This window comes from Homarus americanus, unplaced genomic scaffold (genome assembly GCF_018991925.1).
Source record: "Homarus americanus isolate GMGI-L3 unplaced genomic scaffold, GMGI_Hamer_2.0 scaffold30858, whole genome shotgun sequence".
NCBI lineage: Eukaryota > Metazoa > Arthropoda > Malacostraca > Decapoda > Nephropidae > Homarus > Homarus americanus.
This window is the reverse complement of record NW_024737697.1, coordinates 1,794,294-1,804,525: the sequence shown is the minus strand read 5'-3', so window position 1 is coordinate 1,804,525 and position 10,232 is coordinate 1,794,294. Positions and strand designations below refer to the sequence as shown.

At 42.4% G+C, this 10,232-nt stretch overlaps 1 protein-coding gene across 1 annotated transcript in view; it reads left to right on the top strand.

Annotated features, from left to right (window-relative positions):
- Nucleotides 1-1,592: 1,592 nt before the first annotated feature.
- The window catches only part of LOC121873562 (ecdysone 20-monooxygenase-like), a 24,260-nt gene continuing 15,620 nt past the window's right edge, over nt 1,593-10,232 (top strand). Inside the window, exons 1-4 of the mRNA XM_042377206.1 lie at nt 1,593-1,770; nt 3,243-3,607; nt 8,211-8,353; nt 9,001-9,098. Coding sequence (XP_042233140.1) covers nt 3,250-3,607; nt 8,211-8,353; nt 9,001-9,098 — 599 coding nt within the window. The 5' untranslated portion in view covers nt 1,593-1,770; nt 3,243-3,249. The remainder of the gene's footprint in view (nt 1,771-3,242; nt 3,608-8,210; nt 8,354-9,000; nt 9,099-10,232) is intronic.

The window sequence follows — 10,232 nt, the reverse complement described above, 5'->3', positions numbered from 1 at the left end:
AAAACAAACCCTGTATAGCGGAGTTGTTTTTGTCCTGTGTAGTAGAGATGCATTTATAGATATTGGAGATGTTTGTAAAACTTAATGGCCATTTTATACATACTTACAGTACATGTATACATTTCAAAACGATAACATGATGTTTCATTTTGTGATAAATATTTCGTCGCTGCTAAACGTCAAGCAGCGAGTTTGTCAAGTTTCATTTAAAACAACTTTCCTGATTTTTATATATAACGATGAAATAATATTTATAATTTGATTGAGTTAGTCAGCTCAACATCCGTCTATAACTAACTGACTAATGATGAATTTTCCGCGTGAGGGCGTTATTACTCTTAAATTCTTTTCATCATGTACGCTTCACTAACACTCAGAAGGCCACTGTACCCTCCCCGCCACCACACCTCATATATTGATTACTTCCCACCATGATGTATTCCTCCTACGTTATATTTGGTCTCCTAATAAATATCAAGTGACTATATCTAACTAAACCAAAGTCTCAGTTTAACGTTGACACTATATCGGACCTTACAGTTGTGTAATTATCGTAAGTCCACCAGTTATAGTGAACCTTACTAACATCTTCATTAACCACTGATATTGATCGTAAGGAGTGGAGGAAGATCTGCCTTTATAATATTTGGATGGATATTTACAGTAGTGTGTGTATGTGTGTATGTGTGTGTGTGTATGTATGTATGTATGTATGTATGTGTGTGTTTTTGAGTGTGAGACATATCTATGTGTATCGCAAGAGCTTACACATCATGTACGTCTGTGTGCGTGTATATCATCATGTGCACATCTATTGCGCCACCAGGCCGCCCTTGTACGCCCTCCAGCCAGCTGCAGTTGCCAGTTAGTTAAGTTTCTGTGACCTTAACGTTATTGTCTTGTCGTGTGTGTGTGTGTGTATGTGTGTGTGTGAAAATCAGTGTCATGCTAACTTTGTGCTTAGGAATGTAAACATGTATAGTATTCGAAAGTTAAAGGTTAGCAATAAACTTAATTTTACACACGCACACAGCATGACCCAAGCATCTTTGACCCACTCATTTGACCTCTTAATCTTTGCTTGCCACTGAATCATTCATTACAGGGCTTGACACTGCACCGACTACCCTAGCAAGTGTTATTTTAATATATTAAGTGTGTCTTATTCTTTGCGGTCACCACCTAGTGTGTCATATCCTAGCGCAGTGGCTAGCTTATTGTGCATCCCTTACAGTTTATGTAGGGCGAGTCACTGCGCACGGTGACAGGGGTTCAAGATCACCAGATGTCCCTTAAAGATAGCGTGTATCATGGTCAAGAGAGAGAGAGAGAGAGAGAGAGAGAGAGAGAGAAATATTGAACATAGGTAAGAAGGGGCAGCCAGGTAGGAGGGAGGGAGAGAGGAATGAGGGAAGAAGGGCGTAAAGGAGCTTGAGGGTGGGAGGGAGGGAGGGAGGGAGGGAGTGAGTGTATGCCAAGTGGTCAGGTAGGAGGGACCTGACTCTCCTCTACACCCTCAGTGATTCTGTCTGGTGAGCGGCGTCCTGGTGAGATCTCTTAAACGTCTTGGTGATCTTGGGTAAGAAACGTCCCTGAGAAGATCATTTACAACCTGAATTGGTGATCTGATTGTTAACGCATTTGGTGAAGTTTGGTGAGAAAAAAAACTATCGTGGTGAGATGTGTTTTGTCTCGTGGTGAACTGAAGTGAGGTGAATAGTGATGAGCTTCGTAGTGAGATGTGTTATGGCGTATTGATTAAGTTGTATGGTAAGTATTTTGGTGAACATAGCTACTTGGTGAGATTTATGAAGTACCAGATTCGCCCTTACTTCTGCCTGGTGATCTTAGATGTTGAACGTCGTGGTGAGGTCTTCTAGTATTCTCAGTGAGATTTAGTGACGGTTATCTTGGTGTGCATTTTGGTGATTAGTATTGGTGACACACACACACACACACACACACACACACACACACACACACACACACACACAGACAGACAGACAGGTAGATTGCCAAATAAACAGACAGACAAACAGAGGTAGAGAGAGACAGAGACTTGGTGATGAAGGAGAAGAAGGCCTGGTGTTGATAACCTGAAGATGACTTGGTGATAATTAGCAGGACTCCACTGGTAAAGCCTGGTGAGGGGTGAAATGGTGAGGCTTGGTGAGGAAGATTTTGGTGACGTATCATAGAGAACGTAATGGTGATGCCTGACCGAGATGGTGAGGAGGGAGAAGATACGTGGGAGGTTGGGGGTTGCGGGAGTCGTGAGTGAGGAAAGTGAGTAAGGTCGTGAGAAGAGGGAGGGGGGGATGGGGTCGTGAGTCAGAAAGTGGGAGAAGAGGTCGTGAGAAGAGGGAGGGGGATATAAAAACGTATACGAGATCAATCGTGAATGATATCAGCCAGTGTTATGACGATATCTTTAAGTATTGTTGATATCTGCCCGTGTAATAATTCATATAAATTAGGATCATCTGAAGATTAACCACCCCAGCCTATTTCCCATGATGAGTAAACACACTAATGCTACCTAGGGTGTTAGGTTAGGTTTAGTTAGGTTAGGTTAGGTTAGGTTAGCGTTAGATGTGTAAGACTCAGGTGAAGTAAGGTGGGGGTACTTAATCTTCAGGTGATCCGACATTTGTTTAAATTTAGGAATTAAATATGGAGCAAACCTTCAAGGTCATAACAGAATACCTGGAGGAGGAGTCGAGTAACTGTCAGGTCTCTCTCACCTTCCCGACGGCGGTGGCCTCTACCTCCTGGCCTCTGTACCCAGAATTCATCTATTTGAGAAACTGGTTTAGTTTTGATCAGTATCTTATTTCGATCACCTGTTCTGCCGATGTTGTGATACTGTTGACATCAGATCCGGTCAAGCTGTAGGGGTGACTATATAAGAGGTTAATGGATGAAGTAAGATGGTAGGATTATAAGGGAGTTTCGCTAGAGCTGAGTATGTTACAGGTGTTCACAGTCACACGTTATCCAGCCATTGTGACTACGTATACTTGTCATTGAAAGAAAAACTCTATTCCAACCTTTGTAAAACTCATACAACTCGTAGATAAACTTGTGCCTTAGATCCCATGTCATTATATATTTACTTCCTGTGTTATTTGTATATTTTCAACAGTTTTCGTTTTTCTGATTTTTTATCTTCTCTTACTGTGGGATTTTAGTGATCATGGGGGAGCACTTTTTTTTTCTCACACTCTTCTTTGTCCCTCCAGCAGGAAGATGAGGCTGATGTGTCCCTTGAGGCTCAGTGCCTGTGTCCTGCTCAATTCTTCTACAAGACCAGGCAAGAGAAGTGACTTGAAATTCAGTGTTAGGCTTCGGTCTACTGAGACGACCGTTCCATGGAGCCGGATAAAGCAGAGGCACATACCTAGTGACAACCTCCTAATGAAGACCACCCTGAGCCCTATTAACACCAGGGCTCCCTCAGGTCTCTTCATACAGGGAGGTCATGGACGACTTAAAAGCAATGTGGCTTCAGGAGAACAAGACCTTGGACCACCTCTTCCCTACACCGCCATCCCAGGACCTCGACCCCTTCCTGTCATCGGCAACAAGTTCCTGTTTACTTCCCTAGGTGAGTCCCGCCCTAGGTGAGTCCCGCCCTAGGTGAGTCCCGCCCTAGGTGAGTCCCGCCCTAGGGGAGTCCCGCCCTAGGTGAGTCCCGCCCTAGGTGAGTCCCGCCCTAGGTGAGTCCCGCCCTAGGTGAGTCCCGCCCTAGGGGAGTCCCGCCCTAGGGGAGTCCCGCCCTAGGGGAGTCCCGCCCTCGTTGAGTCCTGCCCTTAACATAACCTGGCCTTTATTCACCCTTAACTGACCTAACCTAACGTAACCCATCCTAATCTAAATCTAAACTAACCTAACTTAGCCTTGCCTAACTTAATCCATCCTAAACTAAACTAAACTTAACATCACTGAAGCTAAACTTACAACCCATTCTAATATAATTTAACCAAACGCAACAACAATGTATGCGTTTCTGTTTTCAGTAAATGAATAAAGTCGATTAAAGCTGTTCCGTTCGTGTGATATTTTTCCAACACTGTACAAAAGACCTTCAGTGTGAATTGATCTGTCTACTATGCCCCGCCTTCTTTTTCGGCGTCCATAGCAACCCCCTAGCAACGTTAACTCTTTGAGGATGCTGATTGGTTTATGTCAGCTCGCAGGTAAACAAAGACCGGGCGTAGAGGGATTTCATTGGCCCATTAGTTAAGAGGTGGGCGGAGCCATCGTTTGGTCAACGGGTAATGATATATTATTATAAAGATTTTAATTGGTTATGAAAGTTTAGAAGGTAAAAAGTGGTAGAATAGCAGTTAAAGTTAGGGATATAGAAGAGGGAAGGAGGGCGAGGGAGATAGAAAGCGGGAGAGAGAGAAGGGGAAGAGAGAAGAGAAGAGAGGTAGAAGGAACGAGAGGAGAGATGAAGAACAGAGGGAAGGAGTGGAGAGGAGAGATGATCGAGGGAAGAAGAGAAGAGAGAGAGTAAATAGTAATAAAAAGGGAAGGAGAGAGAGAGAGGTTGACATAGATGGAAAGAGGAAGGAGAAAGGGAAGGAATTGAGTAACGAGGAGAAAGATTTAGAGACAGATAGCGAGATGGATAAATAAATGTATATATAGAGAGAAAGGTGGTTATATACAGAGAAATATGGATATAGATAAAGAAGAGAGGGAGAGAGAGAAAGAGGAGGAGAGAGAGAGAGTATTTTTTACAACATTGTTATGGTCACTTCAGTTCCGAGGAAATCAGTAAGAGGCCACCCACACATCACGGCCAGAGATGGTCTACCTCAGCGTGGGGGTGGTGGCGGTAAGGAGTAAGGGGGGGGGGAGTAAGGAGGGTGAGGTTAGGGGGTAAGGAGGGGTGGGGAGTATGGAGGGTGAGGTTAGGGGGTAAGGTTGGTGGCCAGTCATTTTCTACTTCAAGATGCTTCACATTTCCCCCACCATTTCCTCAATTTCCCCAATGTGGGTTACAAAGCTTCAAGTTATTTCCCTTCATGTATAGCGAATCCGCTTGGTCAAGACTCATGGGTCATTTAAGTTCACATGTCGAAAAGATCGTAAATGACACAGTTATTACATTAAAAGTTTCAAATTTAAGTTCTGAAGAAGAGAATTAACAAGGGTAGATAATTTTTTTCTTACTTCATTTCATGCATTTGACACTTCCTGAAGGAGGTTCGATGATTCGTTGGTTCATTTGTTTACTGGTTCAATGGTTCACGTTTTTTATTAGTTCACGGTTCCATTGTTTTACAGTTTCATTACCTCACGGTTTCATTGGCTCACAGTCTCATTACCTCACAGTTCCATTGCCTCACTGATTCATTGGCTCACTGACTCTTTGGCTCACAGTTTATTGGTTCGTTTTATGGAGATTTTTTTTTAATTAGGGTAAAAATAAGCCATCATAATAGCCTCCGAGAAATCTAATTACGTTATTTTTATCTGGGCCAAAAAATTTATAGAAATGAGTAATCGCGAAAAATATTTGGGCGGTCTTCAACTTGACCCGAGAAACTAATTTGAAGAAGAGACGTCGTAAAGAATCTTCATATTGTCATCTAATTTTTCCGTCTTGTGATCTCTCTCCTCCTCTTCCTCTGCCTCCCCTTTTTCTTCTTCTTTTTCTTTCTCTTTTTCCCTCCTCCTTTTCCTCCTCTTCATTTCTTTTTCTATTCTTATTCTTCCACCTTCTTTTCCTCTTCCTCCTCTTCATCCTCCCCTTCTTCGTCCATTTCTTCTTCTTCCTTCTTTTCCTATTCTCTTGTCCTTCCTTTTCCTTCTCCTTGATCACCTTCATTTTATGACTCTCTCTCTCTCTCTCTCCTCCTTTTATTTCTTCTCTCTTTTGTTCCCCCTTTCATTCCTCACGTTCACCTTCTCGTGCAGTTCACTCTGATCTCATAAGACCTATATCTACCTTTCTCTCAGCACCTGCCTTTCTCTCAGCACCTGCCTTTCTCTCAGCACCTGCCTTTCTCTCAGCACCTGCCTTTCTCTCAGCACCTACCTTTCTCTCAGCACCTGCCTTTCTCTCAGCACCTTTCTCTCAGCACCTGCCTTTCTCTCAGCACCTGCCTTTCTCTCAGCACCTGCCTTTCTCTCAGCACCTACCTTTCTCTCAGCACCTACCATTTCATCCCAGCAATTCACACACTCATCCTAGAAACTCTACTTTCTCTCAGCACCTGCCATTTCATCCCAGCAATTCACACACTCATCCTAGAAACTCTACTTTCTCTCAGCACCTACATTTCATCCTCCCCTCCACCTCTTTCTAGGAGTTGAGCTGAGAAGAAAAGTCCAAAGCGAGACTCAAATATTTCTTCCTCAGGTATTTCGGTAAACAAGAAGACAGCTTATATTCCCGCAGACATTACTGTTGATTTTAGTGGCCTTAACTACCAGGGTGATTAATCATTGTTTACTTGGTCTTTGGTGCTTTAACTACCAGGGATATTAAGCACCGTTCACTAGGTCTTAGTTTTAGGTGAATTAACTACCAGGGTTATTAAGCATCGTTCACTAGGTCTACAGTAACAATATACATCACTCCTCGGCAAAGTAAAAAACACTAAATTCAAGTTTATGTCAAAGGTCAAGGTCAAAGCTATATGAGGTCAGAGGTCAAGCAGGTAGAGGTATAATAAGAACCATCTTAAATTCTGATTACGGACATGACTCCTGTGCTAGTCCCCCCCCCCCCTCTCTCTCTACCTCTCCTCTCTCTCTCTCTCTCTACTCTTCTACCTTCTGATTTATTTTCTTACAAAAAAGTGCAGGCACCTTACACGGATGATTGAGTCGCTTTAATGTTACAACCTTTGTATCGTTACAGCAGCTATTTGCCTCGTTACAGCAGCTATGCTATTTACGTAGCTCTTTACAGCTATTTGTTTCGTTACGGCAGCTATTGTCTCGTTACGACAGCTATTTGTCTCGTTAAAGGCAGCTATTATTTCATTACAGCTATTGCCTCGCTGCATCAGCTATTGTCTCGTTACAGCAACTATTTGTCTCGTTACGTAACATTTGTCTCGTTACAGTAGCCATTTGTCTCGTTACAGCAGCTATTGTCTCGTTACATTGTGTCGTTACAGTAGCTATTTGTCTCGTTACAAGCTATTGTCTCGTTACAGCGCTATTTGTCTTATTTCTCGTACAGCAGCTATTTGTCTGTTATTGTCTCGTTACAGCAGCTATTTGTCTCGTTACAGCAGCCTACAGTCTATTACAGTATTTGTCTGTTGTTACAGCTATTTGTCCTACACAGCAGCTATTGTGTGGCTCGTTACAGCTATTTGATATAGTAAAGGCAGCTATTATTTCTCTATTGCTGCATCAGCTATAAGCTATTTGTCTCGTTACAGTAGCAATATTTGTGGGTTACAGTAGCTATTTGTCGTTACGTATTTGTCTCGTTACAGCAGCTATTTGCTCCTCGTTATTTGTCTCGTTACAGCATGTTGTCTCGTTACAGTCTATTTGTCTCGTTCAGCAGCTATTTGTCTCGTTACAGCTTTGTCTCGTTACTATTTGGTTCGTGTACGTAGCTATTTGTTCTCGTTACAGTAGCTATTTGTCTCGTTACAGTAGCTATTTGTCTCGTTACAGCAGCTATTGTCTCGTTACAGCAGCTATTTGTCTCGTTACAGTAGCTATTGTCTCGTTACAGCAGCTATTGCCTCGCTGCATCAGCTATTGTCTCGTTACAGTAGCTATTGTCTCGTTACAGTAGCTATTTGTCTCGTTACAGTAGCTATTTGTCTCGTTACAGCAGCTATTGTCTCGTTACAGTAGCTATTTGTCTCGTTACAGTAGCTATTGTCTCGTTACTACAGCTGTATGTCACTTCATCACTTTGAGATGTATTATTTTATCTCAATAATCGTATCACTCAGTCTTTATTGCTTTAAGTTCCTCTATGAAACAAAAGAGGTTAGATTTGGTCAGGTTACACAAGATATCTCAACGATAAACACACCTGAGATCACTTAACTATCACTAACGAGTTTCATTATCAACTCTATAAAACACTACAGGCATAAATCGTGTTTTAAAATCTAACTCTACAACCTGTATTCTTCCCCCTAATTCCCGTATGACTCTCGACTACATCAAGATTATTCACTAATTATCTAAAACACTATGTGGTCTTGGTGTTCCAGGTGGGTACCCCATGGAGAGGTTCTGGGACTCATCCTGGAAGCTGTACAACAAATTTGGTCCCATCGTCAGGGTCACAAAATTCGCTGGTGATCTGGACATGGTGATAGTGTTCCGCCCAGAAGACACCGCCAAAATATACCAGGTAAGTTGGGTCTAATCACTCCAGGTACAGGTACTTTCAGGTGCTCTCAGGTATTCTCAGGTACTCTAGATGGTCCTAGTTCTTTCATCATCACTTAAGTGGCAAAAATAATGTAGGGAAATCACACGTAATTAATCTAGTTACCTTTGAGTTTCTGTGTAATTTAATCATTTTAGTGGTCAAGGACAGAGCCATCTTGTGTCGTAGCGGCGAACCAATGGGACATGTTTTCACGTTACTAACTGGGGGAGATGGAGAGGAGACTGGAAGAGAAACACAAGATGAAGAAGAACATGGGAAGTGAGGTGGATTTGAGGTGGTGGAGGTTGGAGGTGATGAAAGAAGGCGGTTGGAGGAGACGAAGAGAAGACAGGGGTTGGGTGTAAACGGGACTACCCAGTATGGGACAGTTGGCATCGCTACAGTTTCCTCCATTCTTATGTTCTTATGTTATTAAGAGAAGATAAAAGATAAAGAAAAAACACTCTCTCTCTCTCACTCAATAACACACACACACACACACACACACACACACACACACACATCTATCATTCAAATCATTCAATTCCTCTCAATAATTCCAGTAGCCTTGTCTTCCCAGTATTTCTTGAAGGTGTTAACTTGGGACACTGTTTGCTCGCTGGCAGGCTGAGGGTCGCTTACCTGTACGACCTGGGTTGGACATTCTCACCTACTACCGCGCCAGCAGACCCACCTGGTTCTCCTCACCTGGACTCGTACCTGGGTAAGTGTGTGGGGGGTAAAGGGGGGTGGGTATGTGTGTATGTTGGTGAAGGTATTGTTGAGTTTGTGTAGGTGGGTATGTGTGGGTGTGTTTGTTTGTATGTGATTCATTTATTTTTGTATCGTTCTTGTGTATGCTTTATCATTGTGTATGTCTATTATCCTTGTTTATTTATGTTCTACGTGTTCTTATCATCAAATGCTCTCTATTCCTGTCTTCAAGCTGTCATTGTTATGGTGATTGTTGTGTTGTGTTATCTACGAGTTATTGTTATTTTTATTTCATGTATTTTTTTTACTTTGTTGTTGTTGTTAGGATTTTTATTATTCTTTGTTTTCTTCTCTATCTTCTTCTTCTCCATTTCTTTTACCTTTCTTTTATTTCTTCTTATCTATATATCTTTAACTTTTGTTTTGTTTCTTCTTATCCATTTTTTTTATTTTCTTCTATATTATTTACATTTGCTTATCTTCTTCCTCTTTATCTTCTTTGTCTTCTCGTCCTCCCCCTTCCTATCTTTATTTCTTCTTTCCATTTTCAATGTTCATCTTTTTTCCCGGACTTTGAACCTTTGTATCTCATTTTGGTAACCTAACCTAACCATACAATTTTGACCAGAGAGAGAGAGAGAGAGAGAGAGAGAGAGAGAGAGAGAGTTTTCCTTCCTTCCTTCCTTCCTTCCTTCCTTCCTCCCTCCCTCCCTCCTTCCCTCCCTCCCTAGACGACGGCGACAGCCACTTAGCACCTCGTCGAGTTGTGGGTTTTTACCTGTTAGGGTCAATAACTCGGGGTCAGGGTTAAAATCAGGGGTCAGGAGTCCGTATCAGTGGTCAGAATCAGGGATCATAGTCAGGGTCAGAGGTCATGATAGAGGTCAGAGATCAGAGTCAGAAGTCAGAGATCAGGGGTCAGATTCAGAGGTCAGGGTAAGGGCTTAGGGTTCACTGTCAGGGTTCAAGGTCAGGGGTCAGTGTCAGGGGTCAAGGTTAGAGGTCAGGCATAAACCTTAATCATATTCGAGCAAACTTGAAGACGAGAGACAGCAAGACGTTTTATTGTCCACTTAAGTCGTCATAACAATTATCATGGGAACAAAAATATAGAGTTTTGAGGCGTGAGAGTTGAACGTGTGTC